Consider the following 27,531-nt stretch of genomic DNA (forward strand, 5'->3'; position numbering starts at 1 on the left):
TAAAAGTTATTCCTCATTGAAAATGTGGTGTATATACTTTGCTTACCCAAGTATCTGGTAATGGTTCAGATTTAAGGGATTAAAACATATTTGTATAATTGGTACTTTGATTTTCATTATGGTTATCTACGCCTGCATTTTAGCAATAAAACACGACAGAGCGTGTATATAGACATGCTGAGGAACATGGTTAGGCATGAGGGGTTGTTTGTCAACTGCTTAGGTGTTCTCTTATAAAAGTTTGGTACCTTCTCTCAGAATAAGTGCTCTCCATCTAGAATTATCTGCTGTCTTCTTAAAAATAACCTATCCTTGAATACTGACACTGAATAGAATTAAGTTTGTTAATTGTCTTGTTCTTTCCCTAATTATTGCATTGCATTGCATTGCATTGCAGGTTGGGAAAGTATAGGTTAGTGGTTAAAATACCAGACTGCCGATTGGATCACTGGGTTCATTTCTTACCTCTACCATTGCCTCTCCTTGTGTACCCTTGAACAATCTTCAAATTTGACTCTATCTACTGATTCCATTTGCAATATAAGTACGGCATATCTCTCAGAAGTTGTGTGGCTTACCAGTAGTTTGTAGCGTATTTGCAATTCTACAGAATTGTAAAATATTTTATATTGTGTTAAAGGTTATTGGGGAGCTGAAATTATTTGCTAAATCCTCAAAACATATACTGACTTTTCTAGTATTTCACTTGTTCTTTTGAACTTTCCTTCTTCATTTGTTTCCTAATTGAGGAAAGCTAATTTTTGATGCTTGAAAAAGTGAAATATGTGTAAATGTAATAGTACTACACTTGATCTGAGCCTTCAAGAGGCTGAGAAGCGACTGGATCAGAACCAAAATAGTAGTTTTCTCTATACGTGTCAAGTGATGAAATGTTCTAAACAAATATAACTTCAAATTTTTTCCTTTTTTACATACAAATTTTTAAGAATAGTCACAGGATAAAAATAGGCTTATAACAAGGGAGAAATCAATAGAAGAGTTAAAAGATTTTTAATCTATTGAAGTTGTAATTCTGAAAGTATTCCTACCATTCCTACCATTTGCAGTGATTTTGATAAAAGCTTATATACTTGTTTTTCAGACCCCCGAAATAACTTGGATATAAAAAAAACAGTATTAGGTTTCTGTTTTAAAAATATTTTAAATAATTTTTCTCAGGACAGTAAAGCTACAGATTTCTGTTGTCTTTATAAGTATCCTGTACAGAGGCAATGTAGATTGGAATGGATTTTTCTTTCATTAAGACTATTTTACAATATGTTAGGGTATTAGTCATTCTGGCAGAGAAGACAGGATCCCTACAGTGTAGGTTCATCAGGACCTTCAATAGATGGTTCTTGCCTTAATCTTGTTAGACTATGAAATTAATTATATTTTCAAACAATCTATTTTTTTCTTGATTTTTCTCTTTTGGGCTCTTGCGGAAGAGTTAGGGGCACTTTTAATTTTTCTTTCACTTCAGATCCAAGAAGAGTCATTAGAAATGGAAATTCTTATTTAAGTTGAATGCAGGATCAAGACCATGAAATCAATTTTGAGGCTATAGTATGCAAATTGCATTTATTTATTTAGGATAAAACTCATCTTAAAATGTGAATGTTCATTCTATATCTTCCATGTTGCAGGGGTGTAGGTTCTAGCCATGTTGGTCTAAGGACATAGGCAGACAAAGTTCCTTGGGTGAATTTGATATCTTGTATTAGATTTTTGGGTTGGTCTAATAAAATAAAAGATATCAAATTCACCCAAGGAACCTTGTCTGCCAATGTTTGTTCTAGGCTTTTTGGATTAGAAATTAGAATTCTTAATGGAAACTTGATCAAAGTCTATTTTGTTTTTTGACTTCTAGAGACCCATTAAATAAATGGAAACATTTCTTGTCCATAGAAATAGAAATGTACCTTATGAATTTTTCCCACCTTGGTCATGGTCCCTGCTCTGTGACTTCTGGTTATTTCTTAACTTGAGAATTTTTAAAAGCTTTCTACTATTGTGTGTGCTGATTCAACTCCACTAATATTAACATCATTAAGAGTGTTAGTATAGACGTGCTATCATTGCATTTTTAAGCACTGCCCTATCTAATCTACTCCGGGCAGTCGTACTATGAAGTACTTCTGCTTTTAAGCCTGAACTGTATGCATTTCAAATGACTCATTTTCATATAGCAACCAAAGTGAGTTGTATACGTTTTGCTTTAATTAGGAAATTAATCAACAACTGGAGAAAAGAAAAGAAAAGCAGGAACTTGAAAGAAGAAAAAAGATTGCAGAAGAGAAACACAAGGAATGGGTACAGAAAAAGAATGAAGAGGTAAATACTGCTTTAATTCAATATCATGTACAATTCTTAAAGATAACTGGGTTTAGAAATAAGGTTTTATAATATAAAACTCTCAAAAGTACAGGATTTAGATGTGAACAATATATTAATATGAGTTTTCTAGTTCAGTAGAACTGAAAGCTCTACTTCTAGAGGCTGGTTTTGTTCTGCTAGTTGTTTTACAGTTTTTAATAAGATGCTAGATCACCATTGAACTAAAGGAAAGATGTATGTTTTGTAGGTGCGTCTACATGAGATGCTTAATGCTCGTTGGACTAATTCTACTGCGCATTAGCATGGCTGGCAAAAGCCGTGCTAATACACAGTAAATTAGACCAGTAGGCATTAAGCATCACATAGTGTTCATCTGCACTAGTGCACAATAGCACTGATTACAGCACATTAAGTTAGTATGTGTTATTTCAGATGCAATAAAAGCTGTGTTAACCAGCATTTAAGTAACCGGAACACTCTATTAATCAGAATTTCCGGCTGGCTGGCTGACTGGTGGGGAGCTGGGGGGAAAGCTGGCATGCGGTGTGGAAAGCTCGCTGCCGCCACCCACCACTCTGCATTGCCACTACTCTGTGTGCTGCCCCGCCCCCTGCCGTGTGTCCGGCCCAAAAACCCCTGCCCTCAAGTAAACAGAATTTTTATATAACCGGTATCCCCCTTACCCCACTAATGCCAGATAACAAAGCTTTTACTGTACTAATTTAAATCACCATAATTATGGCACATTGATGAACATGTAGGCATGCCCAGTGTTGAATCATTTGTGGACAAACAATATATTTCTCTTTAATCAGTCCCATTTTAGTTGCAGTATGGTATTACTTCTTGCAATATCTCCAGAAAAGAGATCAAAACACCCTAGTTCCCCCAAAAGGTACAACAAACTATTCTAAATCTAGTGGAAAGTGCATTTGACTAAAATGGACAGTGCCATGATTTATACGCATCATACACGTATCTTTGTTAGAGGTGCACTGATATATTGGTCCATATTGGATTGGCACTGATAAAAGGAAAATTGACATTATCAGCAATTGTCTTTTTTTGACCGGCGGAGCCGATAATGTCACCAATAAATGCTGCGTGCATGCTCACAGCCACAGCATGCATGCGACCAGGAATGCAGCCTGGCATCTAGGAGAGCAGAGTCCAGCCAGTAAGTCTGTGGGAGATAAGGGCATGGGGAGAGGGCAGATTGAGGCCCCCACATTGATAGAGGGAGTGGGGCAGGGGCAGGTGTTGCCCAGCCCAGCCCCCCCCTCTGGGAAGAGGTTGATGCAGCCCCTAGCCTGCAGCAGGCAGCCTGCCTTCGCCCTGTGCACAAATCTGGGCGGTACATGCCTCTCATACCTTCCCCAGGTGTGTGCTTAGCAGAGGGAAGCTGCCCCCCCTCCCTGCCCCACCCCGTGGCTCCACCCTGTGCCCCGCCCAACCCTAGCCTGGTAGTGCCTGCCTCTGCCCCATTCCATCCATCACCATGGGGGCCTCAATCTCCCCCCACCGACTTACCAGCAAGACGCTGCTCTCTAAGCTGCCAGGCTGCGTATTGGCTACCAGATCAGTATCAGCTGATATGGATGGTTAATAATTGGCCATAAGTATGAGCCAAATAATCTTTACTGGTGCACCCCTAATCTTTGTTTTACTTTCTAATTTATGAATAAAAGTTTATAAAGGCATTATATGGCTCCACATATGATTTATGAACCAACTAGTAACGATTATTTATCCACGCCAAGTTTTTGTTGCTAAAATAGTCTTATATTTTAGAGGGAACTGAATGGCACTGGGAACTAAAAGTAAGTTTCATAGATTTCATAGACATTCGGGCTGGAAGGGACCCTGGAGGATCATTGAGTCCAGCCCCCTGCCCAGGGGCAGGAAGTCAGCAGGGATCATAGGATCCCAGGAAAATAAACATCCAAAAGTGTCTTGAAGGCGTTCAAAGTGGGTGCTTGAACCACCTCTGGCGGCAGTCTATTCCAAACCTTGGGGGCTCCGACAGTAAAGAAGTTCTTCCTTATGTCCAGCCTGACATGGTCGCAGAGGAGTTTGTGACCGTTAGATCTTGTCATCCCTTGGGACGCTTTGGTGAACAGACGTTCCCCCAAGTTAAAATTGCCTTCACCAGTTTCTAATGACAATTGGCAAACACCGCAGTAATTTTTCTGGAGTATGTTACAGACTTATCTGTGAAGTATTTAGGCCCTATTCTTAAGTAGGTAGTTCCAAGTAAACAAGTTTTGTGTGGGGTTTTTATTTTTGGTTTTGGCTTTAAGTGACATCCCTGTTTGCAGTCTCAAAAAGCCCAAGACTTCATTGGATGCAGAAAACTGACTGCCCCATCATCCCTCCATGTCAGAGTTTGTATGTGGAAAACTGTCTTGCTCTAAGGCTGTTTGTATCTATTTTGTTAGTGTAGACAAGGTTGTAGTTGTGTGCTTTTCACGCTGTTGAATTCTATTTTCTAAGACCTTTCATTAATCGTAAGGGATTGGAATTATTATAAAGAGGAAAGTAATTCTTAAGACCTGAAGTCCACTGGCATAGTGAATAATTTATTTTGGATTCTAACCAGTGTAACTTAGAATAGATGATGGTTCAGAATCTTTGCACCATATAAGGCACTTATTAAAACTTACAGTAGTACAATTGTTTTATTAAAAGAATTTGAGACTTGGTTTAATTTCGAGCTAGGATATGATCAGCTTACATAAAATGTTTTGGCTTCTATATTACTTATGCTATAAGAATTTACTAGCATTTTCTTATAACTCATGCTACTACTCCAAAGTCTGCTCCCATTTAGTGAGAGTTCTTTGTAGGTCAGAAAATTCACTTTCTAACGTCTTTTTCTGTGGTCCTTATAGTGTCAGCTCTATTATCTAGAGACTTGTTTATTTCCATTATTCTTTTCCCTTCTACCAGTACAAGTCTGAAAGAACTAGTTTTGTGTCTCTGTCTGGATCTTTTCTTTTTCTTTTCTTCTTTCACTTAAGAAAATTGGTGTCACTATCAAGAATTGCTTCTGCAGGTTCCTAGTCTTTGGAAGTGTTTGAGTCAGGAGTGCAAGTTCAGGAAATATACAGAAAAATGTAACAGCTTTATGCTTACCAGGCCCAAATATTCAATGGAAGACAACGTTTGTATGTTTACCTATACTCAGTTCCTTTTTGTCTGCCTTTTAACAATTCAGGTTTAGAACTATTACTTTCTTTTTCAGTTTTTGTATTTAGAAACTTTCACAGATGTTGGATTTATGTATTGCGTGTCTAGTTTGCGATTCAGTTTGTTTATACCTTAGATTGACTTTAAATCTGTGCAGGTTGTGATCCATATTCATAATGTGGATCCCTACTGACCTGCTCCACAGAATTTGAAACAGTATCAGTGACTGACTAAAAGATCATAGAATTTAAAAAGATGGAGGCAGACGGGATTTCCAGAGGTTGTTTAGTCCAGTGGTGCTCAAGTTTTTGGCTCCGCTGGGCCTGTCCATGGGTTGGATCAAGTCCCACGTGCTAGGGTTGGACTTTGTGAGACCTTGGCTGGCCCCCCCACATGCTGGGATCAGGCCTTGGGACCTGGCACCATCCTCTCCTAGTCCAGGTACTGGAGTTGGGCCTAGGGATTGGAGCTGCACCTGCCTAGCACCATGCGCTGGGATTGGCTGCCCAGTCTGGTGCACATGGCTCAGGCTCTCCACGGGCCCAGAAATTTGACATCAGGGGAGCAGTGCCACCATTCCCTTGCCATATTTCTGGACCTGCGAGGAGCTCCTTGGGCCAGATGACACAGTGCTGGGAAGTGGATTTGCCCCATGGGTTAGGGGTTGAGCACCTTTGATCTAGTCCAATCCCCTCAGGAAGTCTATTCCATACAGGTGTTTGGCACTCACTGGTGCCCAATTCATTTGGCCCTCATCCAGAGGGTCTCCATTGGTGCCTATACACCAGCTCCCAACACGTTCTGATTAGAATGCATCAGAGCAGACTCACTTCAGTCTGCTGGAACATTCCAGTTGGAACGCTCTAGCATGCTGCAGCATCTTGAGTATTCAGTGCCCCACGTTTCAGAATGGTGGTGGGGGCACTTTATCTAAACCTCATTGCATAAGATTTAGTTAAAGTACCCCCTGAATACATGAAAATGCTGTCACAGAGCAGCTCTACAGAGCCTCTGTAATTGTAACAGCCCTCCCCTCCACCCACCAAAGTATGTGTATAGGCATCCCAGTGCCCAGAAATTTGGTAATAGGATAAGCAGTAGCAGCTTTAATTGCCATGCCTCCAGGGTTTGCAGCAATTAACTGCTGCTGCTCCCTTGCCGTGACATTTCTGAACCTCTGGGTAGCCCTGTGGGCTGGATGACATGGTTCTGCAGACTGGATCTTGGTCACTCCTGGTCTGACCTCTATTAAGACTACATGAACAACCTTATTGCATAAATACAGAGCACAATACTTAAAAACATCAAAAATGCCCTAATGTAAGTTCAGTCTTGGCATGTGGGGCTTGATCCCAGGTAAAGAGTGTGACAAAGGTGCTATCAATGTCTTGCAAGGACAGGAAGTAGGTAGTACTTGAAGATCCTGTTAAAAGACCTGCTTTCTTTACACTGGTTTGGAAGTCCACTTGAAGTGGCAGGAGCATGGAGCACTGTGGAGGACTGAGCCCTCCTTTTCATGACTCATAAAGTGTGCATATTTAACAGGAAGTGCTTGTACACAGTACTTATTTTCTTCAGGGATATTTTTGGAGCATTTCTGTCATTTTTGGAATGTTTCAGAGGGCATGTATATCTATCCTCTCACCTTTTAAAACATTTCAAAGGCTTTTCATAGACATTTAATAGATTTCATAGACATTAGGGCTGGAAGGGACCTCGGAAGATCATCGAGTCCAAGAGGTTCAGATATCTGTCTATACTGTATAAATTGGAGACTAAGTACAGACAGTCAAAAAGCATGAGGCTGAATTGATTCAGTCTTTGCAGGTAGCTAGAATGGGCTGTGTGTTTTGCTTCCTCTTCCTGCTGCCCCCGAGGTCTCTGGGATTTGCAATCCGTAATCACAGCAGCATGACTCTGCAGGGTTGTTCATCACTTCCTCTTCTTGCTTCCAGGTGCCTTTGGGACTTGCAGTCCACAGTCACAGCCAGCAGTAAGTTTAGTAAGGCAGGGCAGCTCTGTACTGGGGGGGGGGTTAACTCCGCCTCCCTGGCCCCAAGCCCCAGCCAAGGTTTGTCTGGGGAGGCCAGAGAGCCAGCCCCCACTCTTCCAGCTAGGGAGCAGAGGGGTGGGGCCAGCTCTGCTGTCTGGAGCAGACAGCTCAGCCCAACCCAGGGCTGTAAAATGCTGGGATACTGTGAGACTCTGATTTAACTTGTGGGTTAGGCTACATGGGGGGCAAGGAGAAAGGGATTTGGTGGTAGGGGTCTGCTACAGACCCCCACACCAAGGGGAAGAAATGGATGCGGGGCTCCTGAGGCAACTCTCGGAGACCATAAAAGCTAAAGAGGCGGTAGTCATGGGGGACCTAAACTACCCGGACATCTGTTGGGAGACGCAAACAGCAAATTCCCACCACTCACGCAGGTTTCTAACCTGTGTACAGGACCTCCACCTGACACAGGAGGTACGTGGTCCCACTAGGGGGAATGCCATACTGGATCTGGTATTGGCAACAGGGGATGACATGATAGGGGACCTCCAGATCGGTAGCCATTTGGGAGACAGTGATCACCTAATAATAGAATTCTTCATAAGACGTCGAGTGGGTAAGGTAACTAGTAAGGTGAAAGTGCTAGACTTTAGGAAAGCTGATCTCAATGAACTCAGGCGATTAGTCAAGGACGCACTGCAGAGTAGGAGTTTTGAAGGGATGGGAGCCCAAGAAGGGTGGCTGTGCCTTAAGGAAATGATCCTTCGGGCACAAAGCAAGACGATCCCCGAGCGAGGCAAAAGAGGGAAAGGGGCCAGGAGGCTTCCATGGCTGACCAGAGAAATCCAGGGCAGCCTAAGGGCCAAAAGGGGAGCACATAAAAAGTGGAAACAAGGTGAGATCACTAAAGATGAATATACCTCCTCTGCTCATGCTTGTAGGGAGGCAGTTAGACGGGCCAAAGCTGCCATGGAGCTGAGGATGGCAACCCAAGTAAAAGACAACAAGAAATTGTTTTTTAGATATATTGGGAGTAAAAGGAAGGCCCAGGGAGGAATAGGACCCCTGCTAAATGGGCAGAAACAATTGGTGACAGACAGGGGGGACAAGGCTGAACTCCTCAACGAGTTCTTTGCCTCAGTGTTCCTAAGTGAGGGACACAACAAGTCTCTCACTGGGGTTGTAGAGAGGCAGCAGCAGGGCGCCAAACTTCCATACGTAGATCCTGAGGTGGTGCAGAGTCACTTGGAAGAACTGGATGCCTTTAAGTCGGAAGGCCCGGATGAGCTCCATCCGAGGGTGCTGAAGGCGCTGGCCGACATAATTGCAGAGCCACTGGCGGGAATATTCGAACGCTCGTGGCGCACGGGCCAAGTCCCGGAGGACTGAAAAAGGGCTAACGTGTTCCCCATTTTCAAAAAGGGGAGGAAGGAGGACCCGGGCAACTATAGGCCAGTCAGTCTCACCTCCATCCTTGATAAAGTCTTTGAAAAAATTATCAAGGCTCACATTTGTGAGAGCCCAGCAGGGCAAATTATGCTGAGGGGAAACCAGCACGGGTTTGTGGCGGGCAGATCGTGCCTGACCAACCTAGTCTCTTTCTATGACCAGGTTACGAAACGCCTGGACACAGGAGGAGGGGTGGATGTCGTATACTTAGACTTCAGGAAGGCCTTCGATACAGTATCCCACCCCATACTGGAGAACAAGTTAAGAGGCTGTGACGTGGATGACTACACAGTCCGGTGGGTGGCGAATTGGCTAGAGGGCCGCACCCAGAGAGTCGTGGTGGATGGGTCGGTCTCGACCTGGAAGGGTGTGGGCAGTGGGGTCCCGCAGGGCTCGGTCCTTGGACTGATACTCTTTAATGTCTTCATCAGTGACTTGGACGAGGGAGTGAAATGTACTGTGTCCAAGTTTGCAGATGACACAAAGCTATGGGGAGAAGTGGACACGCCGGAGGGCAGGGAACAGCTGCAGGCAGACCTTGACAGGTTGGACAAGCGGGCAGAAAACAACAGGATGCAGTTCAACAAGGAGAAATGCAAAGTGCGGCACCTAGGGAGGAAAAATGTCCAGCACACCTACAGCCTAGGGAATGACCTGCTGGGTGGCACGGAAGTGGAAAGGGATCTTGGAGTCCTAGCGGACTCCAAGATGAACATGAGCCGGCAGTGTGACGAAGCCATCAAAAAAGCCAATGGCACTTTATCGTGCATCAGCAGATGCATGACGAATAGGTCCAAGGAGATGATACTTCCCCTCTATTGGGCGCTGGTCAGACCGCAGTTGGAGTACTGCGTGCAATTTTGGGCGCCACACTTCAAGAAGGATGCGGATAACCTGGAGAGGGTCCAGAGAAGGGCAACTCGTATGGTCAAGGTCCTGCAGACCAAGCCCTACGAGGAGAGACTAGAGAAACTGGACCTTTTCAGCCTCCGCAAGAGAAGGTTGAGAGGCGACCTTGTGGCTGCCTATAAGTTCATCACGGGGGCACAGAAGGGAATTGGTGAGGATTTATTCACCAAGGCGCCCCCGGGGGTTACAAGAAACAATGGCCACAAGCTAGTAGAGAGCAGATTTAGATTGGACATTAGGAAGAACTTCTTCACAGTTCGAGTGGCCAAGGTCTGGAACGGGCTCCCAAGGGAGGTGGTGCTCTCCCCTACCCTGGGGGTCTTCAAGAGGAGGTTAGATGAATATCTAGCTGGGGTCATGTAGACCCAGCACTCTTTCCTGCTTATGCAGGGGGTCGGACTCGATGATCTATTGAGGTCCCTTCCGACCCTAACATCTATGAATCTAAACTTGAACCAGGAAGGGGTCTGGAAGAGAAGTTTCGTAAACTGGTTTGACCTAAGTCAGTTAAGTCTGATACTACGTTCAACCAAGTTTATCTTAAACCAGTTTCAGCCATTTTGAAACTAGTTTATGTGTACTGACTTGTATTCTGTTACAGGTTTAAACCAGTGTCTGATCATTTAACCGTTTTATATGCAACTTCTGTCCCTAGCCTTTGTGACTAACACGGTTCCAAATGTATTTACGCTTGATGTGCGCTTTGGGTGTATCATGATGTGCAAGCCTCTAGAGCATGAGTGGGCAAAATCCAGCCCGTGAGCTGGCAGTGGACTCTATTTCCCAGCAGCCCATGCCCACATGGCTGGGGCTTGTCTCCATGGAGACCCCAGCTGCACCTGCACTATGATAGCAAGGTTGGGGTTGCCACGGAGACTGGCCCCAGCCACGCTGACAGGGTATGCAGCAGGTCAGAGCAGGGGGCTGCTTCAGAGCTGCTGGGATCTCGCAGCGGGAGCAGCTCGGTCTGGGGCAAGGGCAGAGCCGCAATCTGCAGCCTGTATGCTCTGGGCAGGGGTGTGCAGGCAGCTGATCACGGCTCTGCCCCAGCTCAGGACCAGGCTGTCAGCACTGCAGGGAGCCAGGGCAGAGCTGTGATCTGCTGCCTGTGTGCCCCTGCCTGGAGCATGCAGGCTGCAGATTGCAGTTCTGCACCAGCCCCGGACCAAGCTGCCCCTGCCACAGGATCCCAGCTGCTCTGGAGCAGCCCCCTGCCCTGCCACGCACCCTGCCAGCACAGCTGAGGCCAATCTCCATTGCAGCCCCAGCCTTGCATTATCAAAAGCGCGGGGGCTGCTGGAAAATGGAGTCCGGCTTCTGGCTCTAGAGGAAGCCTCTGCAGCCTTGCATAAGAAATGGTTAAGAGAAGAACAACCAAGTGAATGTTCTTTACTTCAGTTTCTTCCAAGGATTTCATTCTATCCATCAGAATTGGGATGCATGTTCAGGGCATGGGCCAAACTTCCTCAGAACTCAGCCTGGCTCCTGCATGATCGGTTAGGGGCCGAACTCACACAGAGGCCAGGCCGGGCTCTGCGCTAATTTGGCCCCTACCCCAGCTGGGACCTGGGCAGAGTGAGAGGCTGGTGGCACTCGGCTCCCAGGTGCTACCAGCCCTGCCCCTCCAACCCCTGCTCTTGGCACAGTTCCCAAATCCTGTAGTGGCTGCTGCATGTGCATGTATGTGCGTGTGCTAAATCAATAAAAATAGAAAAATGCCTCTAATTTAGCACAATCCTGAAAAATTCAGTTGATAAATTGAAATAAATGCTTAAAAATAAGCATCGATTTTAGCCGTCAGAATGTTAAAAAAAATGATTTCTGCTAAGCCTATGTATTAGGGAGTGCTTCTGTGTGAAGCTGCATTCACATTTTAGCCCTATTATTCTTCAATCAGGAATTAGTTCAGATTTTTGGCACAGGAAACTTTTCATTTATGACAGTCTTCCTCTGGGGCCTGCGATTGCTGGCTTATTTCCCAAGACTGAGGACCTGCAGAGGCAATCCTTGATGGGAAAAGTGCTGCCTGCCTGCAGCTGGATTTCTGATTATGGTCTTATGCTCTCCCACCATTCTTCCCTCTTTCTCCTGTGGTACTTCAGCTAACTAAGGGTATAAATAGTTGTAGATTTGGAGCTGTTTCAAAAGGGGGACATTTCAGAAGAGCAGTATCTTTTATGCACTAATTGTTACATGTGGACGAACCGAGAACAGTGCAAGTGTAGTAAAATACTGCAGCTTTACTACTGGATGAACAATGTTAAAGTTGGAGCAGTTTTGCTACATTTTATATGGTTCCTAGTTTGTCCACAGGTAACAGTTACAGGGGTGGGCAGTTATTTGGGTCCATGGGCCAAAAAGGGAATTTAAGTGAGCTGTTGCAGGCTGGGGCACCTCTGAGTTAAAACATATTAGCTTCTGCCCTATTGAAAGAGCTCCCAGTAACCATGTGGCTGAGGATGGTTTGGGCTGTAAATCTTTACATCTCTATAAATAATGGCACAGCCTTAGCAGTTACTTATGTTTTTTGAATGTGAAGCTTGCACACTTGTCTTTAAGAATACTTTAACTGAATAACTCCACTTTTGTGTTTAAAATTCTGGAAAATAATAGTTGCATATTTTTCCTCTACCTGTTTATTTAAAGTTTTGAGCCTGAATTGCTAAAACCCTTTTTGTTCCCATTCACTTCAGCCAAGGGACCGATTGTAGAACTTTACTCCAAGTGAAGTAAATGTCCTGAATGTAGTTTGGTTAATTACTGTCAGACAGGACTCTGCTGTTATGTATGTGGTGCATGTTTAAACAGAGAAGTATATGTAAATTGCTGTGACAGGGTAATTAATTAGAACCTTGTCATAACGGTAAGAATCTCTTATGAATAAATGCTAAATATGATAGGTTAGTATAATTAAAGAAAAGGGCTGATGACAGTCTTTTTGATAAATATTTGAAAAAAATCACACTGATTTTAATGTACTCCACTCTCCTCCTAAGTTCTCTTTTAATAAGTTTTGTACCTTTTCTTCCAGTCCTTTTAAATCCAGCTTTATTAACTAAGACAATCTGACTCTTAGAAAGGTGGTATGATAGAAACTTAGTAGGCATAGGGAATCTAATTTTGGTGTTTAATTTTTATTTCATCTTTAAATTTAATCCATTTTTTTAAAAAATGAATCAAACACCCAAGTACTGAATGCTCTCTTGTGTCAAAATAGGAATATTATTTTTTAAATAATTAACTTAACATTTTACAAGTTGCATAATTCATTTTTAAACCCTTTGTTCAGGTATTTTTTACGCTGTTGCTTGTGTATAATCTGATGTAAGGTACCATGTTAATTAGGATTAAGCTTTAGTTATTTTATTTCCCGTACAAAAGTAGTAGTAATGTTTTTGCCCTTTCATATCAGAGCTTTTACTGTGAAATAAATGTAAAAAATGCAGAATGCAAAAATGCAAAAGTTCAGATTTGGTGGTGATATCCTGAATATTTATTTATATGCTTTAGAAGAAAAGGGATTATATTTTCTATTCATATCTTTTTTTATGTTACATATGAAAAAAAGCAATAGGGATAACTTTCTTAGAATAATCTTAACCGTTGCAGATATTTTTAGGTTTAGGTTCTCTTTAAAACAAATACTTAAAATAGAACACAAAGAATAAGAGTATTGAAATCCATATTACATTTTTAGGTTATTATTTTATAGAGGTCTGTCAGGGATTTGAGGGTGAGTTCCTTGTTTTGTTGCTATGTGGTAGGAATTGGATTGTCATCACAATATTTTTGTCACTGTTTTTATACAACCATGAAAGAAACTAATTAAAAAATAAAGTCTAGAACTGGCAGTATGCTGTGGAACACTGCAGAAAGGTACAGTGATACTAAAATTGTAAGATTTACATCTTTGTTTGCTTCCTGTTTCTTCAGGGGTTTTTTAAGGGTAGGGCTTCCTGGGATAGAGTTCGTTGTGTTTTTCAGTAAGTCAGTCTTTCCAAAACAGGTTCTTTCAGACCTGATGTTAGTGCTCTGTACTTGAGTCCCCTGACCAAGCCAAGCAGATGATGTATGTATTAAGCCAGGCATGTCGGATTTATTAATGCTAAAATCCTAGTGAATATCTACTGAACAGACACAAAAGTGATGTAGTCTTTAAGACTCCGCTCCACATGGGGACAAAGACATGGCTGTGCAGCATGCTGCAGTTTCTGACTTTTAGGCGTTTGACCTGGAAGTAAGATCCTCAGCCCTGATTTGGCATCTAGGTTTCACAGAATTCAGGGGAAGAGTTATACACAGTAGAACCCAATCCATAAAAACAGCATATTGAGTAGGGCTCACTTAAGACAAGCAACAAATGCTGCTTCTCTTTTCTGCAAGACCTCAGTGACTTGAATGCTCACTCATTATGTGAGAGGCCTGGATTTAATTCCTTCTCTGTCTGTGGAGGTTAAAATCCACATCATTCATCACTTTAGACCGTAGTACTTGCTGGGTTTCTTATTGAAGCTGTTTTACTTGCAGGAAATAATTAAATATTAATGTGTTCAGGCAGAGGGAGCAGAAGTGAATACAATTCTATAACCTACTGGTTGGGACCTTTGCCTGCATTTTAATTTAAACACTCATTGCTTAAAATATTAAATAAGTCTTTGGAGCAGGTGCTGGAACCCAGGTTTTTCCCCTTTCAGGTGAGTGACCAAACTACTAGACTTAACAGAACAGAGCCGCTTGGTGCTCTGTATGGTTCAGTGAATTTTACTTGTATACAGAATGCCACAGTTTTAGAGAACAGAAGCCTTGGAGAGTACTTCTGTCCCAGGACAGCCTAAGGTCTGGTAAATAGAATATGGAACATGTCAGTTGTAATTTTTTCGACAAGGGAATTGAATGGAGAGTTTCCATATCTTAAATGAGAGTTCTAAACATTGAACTCCTGTATAAAAGGTGGGGATATGGCCCCACTGTCTCCTCTTCCAGCTGTGCTTAGAAGGAAAGGGGATGGCTGCCACCACACTTTGTGCACAGACCAATGTGGTGGTAATGGTTCTCATAACACATTTAATGGATTGAGCCAGTTATGTGAGATAAGTGGAGTGCCTAATCCAATGGTTATCAAACTTTTTTGGCTCAAGTTACCCCTTTTTTGATTCAAGGCAGTCCTCCATAACTTTTGTGAATCAAGCAGCACCCCATTTCAGAAACTCATTTATATATTACAGTGCTTACCTCCTTACAGAGGGGCTAGGTCGGGATGAGCCTGAGCCTGCCTTTATCTCCGGACACTTGCTCATCTCCTCACAAGGCACCCATTGAAAGATCTTGTGGTGCACCAAGGTACCTTGGCATCCTAGTTGAGGATCACTGGTTTAATCTGTGGATTTTCATGTAGACATGAGTTGTTAAAATCTGTGAAAACAAAAGGACTTCTGGACTTGCCTAGAAGCAGAAGTTTTAAGTACTGGGGCACAATGATATCAAATTTCTTATGTCTCCAAAGTTAGTTGTCAGTGGAGCAGAAATTTGAGTACTGAACTTTTGGACACAGGTGCCTAAATTCTACCTATTTTAGTCCTATTCAGGGCACTTAGATGACTTTACCTGGGCCTGAGTTCTTTAAACTGACTTCTGTGTATTCTCACTTTATAGTATCAAAGACCAGTGCCTGGAATGTTTTACAAAGTGGTGGCATTTGGGAGGGAAACATTATTTATGTCTCACAACACAGAAGATTTCAGTCCTTGAGACCACATAGCAGAGGTGCAACCCCTGCTGGCCCCTATAGACCTTGAGTAATAATCTCGGACAGTATCGGTTGTGACTTGATCAGACTTTGTCCATAGATCTCTGTAAATAGATTTGAATTTAGTTTTAGTAGAGTCGATTTAGGATGATTTTTGGATAGTTTTCAGCATTCATATTTTTGGTGCTTAGATTAAAACCTAGTGTAACGCCTACATTTCCTAAGGGATTTCATTGTTGTTAAGACCGGGTAGATTTCAACAAGATTTTCTAAGTCTGACACCCACACCCAAGTTAAGTACCTTTTATCCTGGGGTGGAGCTGTCTGAAGAGACATAATCCAGAGGGAAGGCTATGTAAAGTTATATTTAAGTTATCTTGAGCTGTCCAATTTCTAGGCTGCTATAGTGGTTGAAACTGCCTCAGTGGAACATAGAGCAGGGGGGGAATTTCCCCATGGCTGTGTGAGCTTCACTACAATCCAGACCTATGGGCCTGCTCGCTAGTCTCCCAGTCCCACCCCTTATGCATATACCGCAGAGAGAGAGAGAGAGAGAGAGAAGTATAGTCATCTCATATAAACCTTTTGCTGACAGAATTTTGTTTTGGGGCTGTAGCAGAGTGATGGCAAGATTTGACCTCCGATTATTTTCAAGGCGGCTGGTGTGATTGACATTTAAGATACTGCCAAGAGGGTCACAGAAAATAAAGAGAAATATGAAAGAAGCTTTTAATTGTATAGGTTTGCTTTAGTGGCAATGTGGTTGTTTCTATCCTAATAAATTGTTTTAATGGTTTTGGGGTTTGGACAGAATGAAAGTGACACCCTTCTTTGGATTCTGCTTCTTTTTGGTAGCTAAAGAAGTATAGATTAATCATTTTTTCTTTGGTTCAAGAGTTGGCAGTCATTCACTTAAGGCATTGGTACCAAGTCAAAGAAAAAAAATCCTTCTTACTGAATCATCAACTCTACCATGTGCAGCCCCAGGAATGGTTTTGGGTGGAGGACCTCCAAGTACTGACTTAGATCAGTCTTCATTAGTTATCAGCCTGATGAGATCACAGCCCAGTGTGATATACCTGCAGGCCATGTTTGTAAATGTTCTCCTTAATAATATACTTGGGTGGGGCAGTGGGAGCTTAAATCTTCCTTGCAATAAATAATACAAGTGTATATATTATAGGAACATATTCATTGGAAAAGTTGAATCATTTTAAAAATGTATTTATAGTCACTAGTGGTTTGATGAATATATTGTTTGAACATAAGATCAAAGTCAATCTGATAAAACCAGGTGTAAACAAATTATATGCATGTGCATACAAACAAATGAAGAATTTATATATTAATGAATCCCTCCCTAGCCTTTTAGATGGACTAGTAGTTAGATATCAAACCTCTCTGCGGGCCAGATGGGTGACCTGGAACCAGTTCACAGGCTGAATGAATGGCACAGAGCCAGCCCAATTGCAGAGCTGCTCTGAATGGTCTGGAACTGTGCTGCTTGCTGTGCCTCCACTGGTCAGCTAAGGATATGAGTAGCAAGTGGCACCCCTTGCGTTGCAAGCCCTAGACTGGCTGGATCAAGTGCCATGTGCAGCACAGTCCCAGACCAGCATAAACAGGCACCAAATCTGACATAGGAGGGACCTATGGGGTCTACCCCCACCAGGCCACATGCTGGATCCAGTGTCCACTCTGGCTGATCCAGGACTGTGCTGTGCATAGCACCCACTCCAGGACCCACACTGCACAAGGCACCTACCCCAGACTGACTAAAGTGGGTATTTTGTGTGGCACTGTCCCCAGATCAGCTGGAATGGGTGCCATGGGTGCTGGATGTAGCATTTGCAGCGGGGGCGGGGATGCTGGCTGGATGATATGGGCCAGATATGGTCTGAGGAGCCACAGACTGTATCTTTGACACCCCTGGACTAAGAGAAGAAAAATGATGAGGTAAGGAAGGGAGAACTAGGAAGTTGGGGGGAAGGAGTGGAACCTAAAGTAGGCTATTAAAGAAATTGGAAATGTATGCTAGCTTTATGGAGTAAAATCTGTTTATTACTGCAAAATAGATGCGGATTTTCTGATGGTACCTGAATAATTTCTAAGCTTCTGCAAAATGCAGTTCCACAGGGGGCTCCCATGGGTGTTTTCGTGGAAATACTGTAGTCTTATGCTGTTGCAAGTGTCACAACCCAAAGTTGTGATTTTTTGTTTTGTGTGTGCTTCGGCACTGCTAAACTATTTTCCCGCTAAATTGCAGCTTCTTTGCACGGTGGAGTTTTCTGCTGCAGAAGAGAACCCCAGTGCAACGGAGAATTTCCCGCCAATTTGTAGCTTTCTTTGCATGGTGCATTTCTTTTGCATCTAAGAAATGCTCGGTGCAAAGAGTTCCTGCCATTTGTATGAGAATTCGAGCCACATTATTGGCTAGTTCTAAAATATGCACACGTGGCGGCTAGCGATTGGCTTGCTAGCCGTATAAAGAGCTTGGGTGGTTTCCGCCCAAGTTGGAGAGAAATCGGAGTGAGAGAGAAACCTTCGCCTTGCGTGAAGATCTCTAAGCGCTGCGGATCCTTACGGACCCAACATATTTCTTAAAAGGCAACAGGGGCCTGACCAGCCTCTGGCCTCTCCCCGTCGCCGATAGATTCCTAGACGTATCCTTTCCTGGAACAAAAGAAACGAACCCACGGAGCTTCAACAACTCCGTTGGAGAGAGCGAATTTGTAAACGAACCCACGGAGCTTCAACAACTCCGCTGGAGAGAGAGAAACAGACGAACCCACGGAGCTTCAACAACTCCGTGGGAGAGAACAAACTTGTCGTAGTCCTCTAACGAGGATTTAAGCGGAGCTGTACCTGGAAAACTGTCCAGCCTACACCACGACCACCTTTGGTGTAAGTAAACAATCTTTAAATCAACCATTACGCGTCCGTGACTAATTCTAGCTTGCCCCCAGTCTTCTCCAACCCCGCATGCCCGGGCTGCTGGCCACGGCCCGCGTGCACAAAAGGGCCCGGATCGCTCCCGGCCCGCACAGCAAGTATCTATTGTTTTTATGGTGAAATTGATATCTCAAGGGGGCCTTAACCTTGGGCCAGCCCTGATTTGTTTGCAGCAACACTCATCTTGTAAGTTATAATTAAGTATGCACAGACTATACACCTATTTCTTTCTCCCTCTTTTACCTTCTCTTTTAATTAACACCTTTTTAAAAGGCTTTTGGCATTTTCTTTATTTAATTTCTGTTCATTGTCCAACAGCTCCCCAGTGTGTGAAGCAGGTTTAATTATTTTCCTTTCTCACTGCATATATATACATATGCATTCCCTGGGCTTAGCATGCAGAATGGAGGGTTTTTTAACTACTTAAAGAGGTTTCTTTACTTAAGCCAGTCCAAAAGTCAGTTTCCTTACCTCTTTGGCTTGTAATTCATGTATGAAATTCGCAAAGCCAACCAACATCTGAATAGTTTAGAGGCTTTATACAGCCAACGTAGGATTCACACATTGTTCTCTTCTTTTTCAGTAAGGAAATCTGTTGATTTTTTTTTTTTTCACAAGTTTCCTTTTTCTCAAGAAATATTTTATTTTTTTTTGTCTCTTTCATTGACATAACTTTTGTACATAAACCCAACATGTATGGCCAGAAACAGGAACTGATGAGAGAGATGCTGGGAATATTGAGAGATGGAGTGAGGGTAGGGCAGTTCTGAAGAAAGCTAGAAAAAGATGTAGCAGGAACAAGAAGCAGCAGAGATGCATGGTCCTTGGGTACTGAAGACAAGGGATGTTGTATATGTTTTATAGTTGTTAGGGGATGGAAGGGACCTTCCGGATCATCGGGTCCAGCCCAGGGACCAGCTGCACTGCAACAAGTAGGCTGTGGGGCAGATTTGAGGCAGCCTGAGCATAAAGACCAGTGGTGGGTTAAGATTTATTGGGGTCCTAGGCAAAGAGAGAGATTTATTGGAGGCTTCCCACACCACATTATAAACATGAATGTATGGACTCTAGCAGGGAGAGGGGCCTCTTCCCCTTCTGTTCCTGCTGGTGCTGCTGCTGCCAAGGGCCGGGCAGGCCTCCGTGCACCATGTGGGAGGCTGGGTGGACCCAGCTGAGCTGCAGGTGGGGTGGCACATGCCTACCTCTCTTCTCTGCTCTCTGCCCCCCTCCCTCCCACCACAGCAGGGTGAGGGCAGATGCAGGCTGCTTGCTAAAGGCCTGTGGCCCTCCGCTTCACTACCCCTGCCTTGGGGGACCCCTGGCCATGCGCCCCCCACCCACCCAGCAGTGGGAGGCACAACTTGCCGCTCCCACTGCTGCTGGGCAGGCAGAGTGTGCATGGCTGGTGCAGGGCTCCCAAGGGAAAAGCAGCAGAGCGGAGAGCCCTGAGTCCACAGCGAGGAGCACACATCCGCCCTGCGCACAAGGTTATACAGGACTTTAAAGATTGGTTTCTGTGCAGAGGATAGTAATATCCACATGCTTGCAAGAGTCACAAAATTGGTCTGAGTTGCAGCTCAGACCAGATGTTTGTAATGGTGAACAGTGGGAGAAGTTTTGATTTTTATTAAAGAAGATGGGAGTCAGGATCACAAGCAAGTTATTTATGATGTTTCCTCCCAGTTAGAGAAATGTTAGGTGTGTTGTAGGTTTTAATGCAGATGTCACTGAGAGAGCCATATCTGAGCATTGGTGAAAGATACAAGACTGACTGTATTCAGGAATCCCTAAAGGGGTGTTTAGACTATGCACACATTGCTCCTGGGGGACTGGGAGTGTCACTTCTGAGCATGCTCTGCCCACCTGCTCCCACTCGGATACCCCAGACTGGAAAATGGGCCATTGAAGCTGCTTGTAAGGTGTTCTCCCAACCCCCACCTACTTTTGACCTTGTTGGAAACAGTGAACTCGAGACTAATTTTAAGGTGTATAAATTGTTGACAGCTTATTTGAATATGAAAGTTTCATTTTATATCAAGAAAGGTCTTGCTATATCATTCAGTGTTGAACCAAAAGAATCAACATTTTTCATGGAACAGAATTCCTGTTTTCTGGCCAGACTTAGTGGTTACATGTATTTTGCTCTAAAGGCTCATATAAACCATGTCTACATAATCAGGTTGGCATGTCTTTCTTTTTCATGGTGCTTATGTGGCAGGATATCTCAGAGTGCATTGCTTCATGTTACTGGAGTTCTTTATTTTGCTGTCTAGCCTTCATTACTACTGGTGCCTTATGGAATAGATTCTGCTCTATTTCCCCATACTTTACTAATAAAAATATATAGTCAACACATTATTTTAGGACTCCTGTGTATATGCAAGTCAAATATGTTTCTTGCACTATGTAAGATTGTATTGGATACAAAAACATGGTTATATTTGACAATGCCATCATGGTCTAAACGGAGAAATATTGGTAAAAATGTAGTAAAAAGTTGAACAAATAAAGGCCTGGCTGCAAAAAGTAGGTAAATAAAACATGGCTGCCATTAATAGAATTCTATACTGCTGCTCAGATCAACGGGAAAAGGGATTTTACAGCAGCAGTGGTATAGATTAGCTCTTCCCTCAAAATAGTTTATAATAATAAGGTAATATGCTAAAAGGTGATATGTTGGTAAGAAAAAACACCACTGTCAACATTATCAGAAGAAGTTATACTTGAAATTAATTAGAAATAAACATTGCTCTTGCATTAGTAAGCTTTTAGATATATTGCTTAAATCGCCATTGTTTGCCTTCTGATAAAAATATAAGGCCCATTATAAAAGTATGTGTTCCTTTCAATCTCTTTCTCTACCCCAGTAAATGATATAAGGTAATATTTTTTAAGGATGATGTAAGAAGAAAGTTTGGGTCTCTCTGATACTGTTTTTTAATGGGCCACTGACCACTTAATTAAAGTGCTACAATTGGCCAATAATAGCTCTACCTGTGGTCTGAGTGGGGGAATTGTTTTCACCTCATTTCAGCATTCAGCACTGTCTTATCACTTGCGGGGACAAATGGAGATAAGGAGTTTCCCACAAGAGGAAATGGTGCCACAGATCTGAAAAAGTACTTTCTTATGTGAATGGTGAAAATGCAGGAGAAGCATTGTCCCTTCATTTGGAGGAAACTTTCATATATATATATATATATATATATATATATATATATATATATATATGTTTCTCCCATTCTCTTTAAAAATGAAGGTTTTAGTTAAGCTCTGGATATATTCAGACTTTCTGACCACCAGGAACCAGACCAATCGAACTATGGATGTGCCATTAGCTAGGATGCCATATTGGCTTCCATTCCTGCCAACTGATCGGTTTGAGGAAGGAATATTTTCCTTACTCTTAACCTTCAGAATGTCTCTTGTGGTTTGATCTGCAATAGTATAGTAACTGTATAATTTGCATTTGATGGGACAGCTCAGATTCTCTCATGTAGTCACAGGGAGTTTACAGATAAGGAGTGATACGTTATTCCAGGACTCTCCTCAGAGTCCAGTCCCTTGCGTTCCCAGATGACTGTTTTTACAAAAATGTCCACAAGAACATCGAACCTCAGACCTTGCTCACCAGACTCGCAAAAAACCTACAGTGTACCACAGAGAAGAGCAAGAGAAGCAAAAATATCACTGATATCCAAGAAATGGCTAAAGTAGCCATTTCTTGGCTACTTTAGGGAGGAATCTGTTAGGTAAAATGTACTCAGATGATCTGAGTAAGTGGACAGTGTCTTGCACTACAGAAGGTAAATCCCAGCAATCCATGCCAGTTTGACTTGGAGGAGAAGTCCCTCTGATCCCAGAGCTAGTGTTTGGTTTAATTGTGAAGCGTGTGAGAGAGGCTGAGAGTTATCTTAGTACTGTCAGGAACACCAGTGCAGCCAGTCAGTCTCCCACCTGAATCTGGCCACTTTCCAGAGCTTCAGAGGCTGGCAACTCCTTCCCCGCAAACCAAACCTAACTAATGTATTTGAACAGGTGGTTTTCCCCTTCAAAATAAGTTGTGGTTTTTGTTTTTGTTTTTTTAAATGTTTCTGTCCTAAGTCATGTTAGAGCTTGTGCCGTCTGCTGCAGGATGGGTATAACACTTGACAGTTGAGGCTCTAGACCTCTGAAAACCCGTAGGCCAGGGTGCTCAATCCCTGGCTTGAGGGTCAGATCTGCCCCTGCTTCCTCCCCTGCCCCCAGTACTGTCATCTGGTCCACAGGGCTCCTCAGAGATCTGTGGGGAGTTCTGTGAGCTAGCATGGGCACTTAGAGCAGTGTGAGGCCTAATCCTGGCACATAGGGACTGGGCAGGTATGGCGAAGGGCCCTAAGCCTAGTGCCAGCCAGGCGGGCGTGGCCCCAGGGCCCAATCAGGCCTATGGACCAGCTTCGTGCCATTCATCTGGCCTGCAAGGCCAAAGCTGGGTATCACTTCGTAGGCCATCTTGAGGGCCCGTAAGCCCCAGAATATTCCAGTGAGTACCTTTTAGGAGTAAGTGGTTGTCTGCCCTAGAGGGCAATCCCAAAACATATCACCTCTTTACACCACTTCCAAAAACACCGAGGGAAGATGGAAGCATTCAGTAATCCAGCATGTGTGACATTTGATAAATGCTGAAAAGTTAAAATATTGATCAGGTTACATATTGTCCACAGAATGCATTTCTGTTGGCTTTCCTCTGATGGAAAGATTGCAGATTTCTCTGCAGTTATCAGTAGATTCAATCTTAAGTGAATTATTTATTTGAAAACTTAGGAAGTACCATGGAGCATCATAGAACGTTAGCTTGATTCTCTCAGTGTGTGCTCCTGGTGTTTCAGTTTTAAACAAATCACAAATCTCAGTTTTTCTTTCAAAATGTTCAAAGTTTTTCTATGTTTTAAAAACTATTGTAGACCGTGATAGGTTCAAGGAAAGGGTGGCTACCTCATTAGAAGCTACAGTTTTAAAGAACTGTACTGTTTATACCTGTCTTCTCAGAAGTATTTTCTTAAAATACTATCTTTAGACTGTTGCTATGTTTTATGCATTTAGTCTTTGTTTATACTAAACAGAATATTACAGGGAAGTGTTGAAATTAGATTTCAATGACACTTTATGCAAAACATATGCTCCAGCTGGCTGGCTACTCTTCTCATGCCAGTCAGTGTTGTAATAGTAATTTTTTAAGTTGTGCCAGTGTTATGATTTAAATGAGTAAGAATTAGCTATTTTTCTTTATAAAACTGTCCACAGCAAAGTTTTTAAAATATTGAAAGTGTGCGAGTACTTCATTCCTTTGACTTGTTTCATGTAGGAAAGAAGGGAAAGGGAACGGAAGCTCAGCAAAGAAATGGCAGAAAAGGCAGTGAAGGATCTGGAGAAAATTCAGTTACAAGAAAAAGCTAAAGAAAAATATAAAGAATGGTTAAAGAAGAAAAGAGCAGAAGATTCTGACAAGAAGAAAAAAGAGAAGGTATCGTTCTTTTTAATGCTCACTGGCCAGCCCTCTCTCTGCTATGCTTGAAGCAGCCCCTCTTGATTAAATGGAAAGTACATATTATGCATTTAGTATTATGAAAACACAGTAGGTTCTTCAAGTAAAGCAGGAAGTGTTGTATCGTATTTCTCATAAAGTGGCTAAATTCCTGCTTTACCTTCAGAACTCACTTTGGCCTTAACTATGGAATCCTAGTGCTTCCTTTTGGACATGCATCCTTTTATTTATTTATTTATTTATTTTAAGAGCATAGGAGTAAGTTTTGTTAATAAGTTTGAATGGATAAAAAAGAGTTCTTTAGAAACTTTGTAGCTTGTATCAAATCCATTTTCTGATTTGAATGATCCTGGTAGCACAGGCCCTTCAGACATGCCACGTAATGAAAACTTAATGCAATCTTGAGCATTGGCTGTTTTTTGTATGCATTTTTAAGGAATTATGGTTATTTTTGCCATTATTCTTTGTAGCAACATATTTTTTTACTAAGGCCTGAGAGAGAATCTTTTCCATAGAATTGGTAGGAAAATAATGAAAATAAAAGTTCTCTTTAGAAATGGCCATCTTCACTCTTCCTGTTGAAACTTTGGACTATTTTAGTTTATTTTTTGGTGATAAGTAAAACTGGGGTCTGACCTTTTTCTTTTTTAAATAAGTGAAAGAGAGAGTTCATAGCAACAGGGAGAAAAAGTTGAAAAATAGTACATATTTAAAGCACATTTGAGCAGAGATAGAGTATTTTTTTTTTATAACACACTTACAAATCCTCTTCCAACAAGATAATCTCTTAAAAAAAATTGATATCAGCCTCTGCAACAAATCTAGACTCTTAAGATAAGAATGTGTAGTGAGCTGTTCAAAAGTACATGGAACATTTGGCCTAGGGCAGGGGTCTCAAATAGACCCTTGTGCCCTGGCTGGATCTCAGTTGCAGTGCTCCAAGCAGGCCAGATCCTGCTGAGGGCATGAGAAGTGCTGGCAGTAGCTTCAGCTCTGACCTGGAGCATGTAGTAGTAGCAGCAGCACCAACTTGGGGCAAGCAGCAGCGGCTTCAGCCTCCACTGCTTGCCCCATGCTGCAACAGCAGCTCTAGCGCAGGGCATGTGCCAAGAGCTGGCAGCTGGGGAGGTAGGGCAACAGAAGTGGTAGATGGAAGTAGTCCAGTGAACCAGAAAAATACATGGAGTGTGGAGCTAATCCAATACCCCCAGCTTAAGGGAAAACAGATGAAGATGGCTTTAGACTGTTTCTGTGCCTTCCCAGTTCTAGGTTGCTCTGTAGGTTAGCAAGGCCTTCAGAGTAATACAATGCAGTTGGCATTATAATATTAGCTTTCTAGTCTGTCCAGTGGGTTATAGATCTGTCCGTGGAGGCAAAGACCCTTATGGCAAAGCACCTCTGGCTGCTTTCAGGATACCTTTTAAACTGAGAGCTCTGACTGGTTTGTTGTTTTTGGTTTTTTTTTAACAGTGCTTGTGTTTGTAATCCTTGCTTTTATGTTGCTGAGTCCTTTTACCTGATATGTATTGATTGAGGGTGGGTTTGAAGATCATACCATTGAAGTCTTGTTGAATAATTGTTGTGTAATTTTAAAGAGTTTTAGGAGGGCTTGACCATTTTCATTGTGGAGGAGGAATATAGCCAGTTATCCAGGAAACCCTTTGCAGTACATGTATGTTTACTGTCTTCGAAGTTTGGTAGAAAGTTCTTCCTTCAATACATCTTGTTTTTAATTATTTTTAGGAAAAAGAAAGGCAACAGGAAGCTGAATTGCAAGAGAAAAAAGAGAAATCAGAGAGGCTTTTCAAGGAATGGCTACAAACTGCTAGAAATAAACCACGCCCAATTTTAAACAGTTATGGCTATGCCAGTGGGAAATGTACAGGTTTGTATTTGTATATTAGATACATACAGCCATGTCTGTGTTAAATGAATAGGAGGTGTTTTTTTTGAAGAGGTGTAGGAGTCGGACCAAAGCTCCTTACAACAAAACCGAAAAAACCCTGGTGGGTCATTTTCTCTTCAGGTTTGGTCTTCTCTTTCCATGAGGGGGAGTCTCTAAATTTGATGACATTGTTCTTCCCTATCTTTGATGACATTGTTCTTCTCTATCTTCTTAGCACTGTTCCTTTTAACCTCTTCCTTCTCCAAGGGGAGCATAAGAAAAATGTCCTAGTTGCAAATGCGTAATTGCAATATGATGTTCAGTGAGTCTCGCTGTTCATTTTTGTTCTTTCCTCCTACCTCACAGAAACCAGAGAACTGAAAAAAATTGTAATTTGTTTGTTTTTTCTATACATATGCTGTAAGACTTAATGCAACTTACAGGGAGTGAACAGAATAACTAGCACAAGGGTGGGCAAAATATCATCTGTGGGCTGGATTTGGCCCACCAACTGATTGTATCGACCCATGAGTTGGGGGCCACAAAGTCATAGGATCCAGCCCGTAGGGAACTGGTGGCTCCAGCAGCTGCATTGTGCTAGATGGTTGGGCACGTCCCACCTCTATCTACAGCTTACATCAGCTCCCACCTCACATGCATGAAGCAGCACTAGATGCGCACTGATATCTGTTGTGGACACTGGCTGCAGGTTCCTGCCTGGGGCAGGGCAACTGCCTGGGACTGCAGCTGATGCAGCAGCATCACCTGTGGATGTGGGAGAATGCCCCGATCCTCAGCAAGAATCGGATACCTGTGGCTGCAGCTGATGTCAGCACCCATCTGGCACTGCTTCCAGGACACAGGCCGAGAGCTGGTGTAAGCTGTGGGGCTAGATGTGGGAGGGTGGCGGGGGGGAGAGAGACAAAGAGAGGCAGTCCTGCCTATGATGAGCAGCAGTGGCCACTGCTGGGTGTCAGGCAAAAGCAATACCTGGCAGCAGGCACGCTCGCTGCTTCCATGGCCCTTCTGCTGCCCTAAAGCTGAAGCTGCTGCCCATGCCCACACCAGCTTCTCCTCCCCCTGCACCCCAACCTGATCGCACATAGGGAGGTTTAGTGAGCTGTTGCAAGGTCACAGCAGCCCACAACAGACCCAGTTCACAACAGATCCGCAAAACTCCCTATGTGGCCTGGGGGCCCAAATAATTGCCCACCCCTGAACTAGAATGAGACTGTCCTGTTTTCTTCAGGTCAGTCCCATTTTAAATACCTGTTCCCAGTATCCTATTAGTTTGGTCATATGAATGCTTTTGTCCTGTTTGTTTTGACCAAATACAGTGGCAGTAATACTTTCTAGCTGGGGAGCACTCCATAAACTTGCCCACCCTCACCCCCTTACTTTTCCACTGTATTCAGCTGAGACCAAAACTTGGAGACAGCTGAGCATGCGGCTGAGTGGGGGAAGCAATGTATCTTGTTTTTTGAAAGTCGGGAAATATGCTAAGCCTAGTTATAATGTATTAGAAATATGAGACTTGATTGATATTC

The 27,531-nt window shown here is 43.0% G+C and overlaps 1 protein-coding gene across 1 annotated transcript in view; it reads left to right on the plus strand.

Moving 5' to 3' along the window:
* The window catches only part of CCDC34 (coiled-coil domain containing 34), a 41,352-nt gene that overhangs the window by 8,670 nt on the left and 5,151 nt on the right, over positions 1-27,531 (plus strand). The window contains exons 3-5 of the mRNA XM_014602116.3: positions 2,227-2,334; positions 23,920-24,078; positions 25,843-25,984. Of these exons, the coding sequence (XP_014457602.2) occupies positions 2,227-2,334; positions 23,920-24,078; positions 25,843-25,984 (409 nt within the window). The remainder of the gene's footprint in view (positions 1-2,226; positions 2,335-23,919; positions 24,079-25,842; positions 25,985-27,531) is intronic.

Source organism: Alligator mississippiensis, chromosome 2 (genome assembly GCF_030867095.1).
Source record: "Alligator mississippiensis isolate rAllMis1 chromosome 2, rAllMis1, whole genome shotgun sequence".
NCBI classification, from domain to species: Eukaryota; Metazoa; Chordata; order Crocodylia; family Alligatoridae; genus Alligator; species Alligator mississippiensis.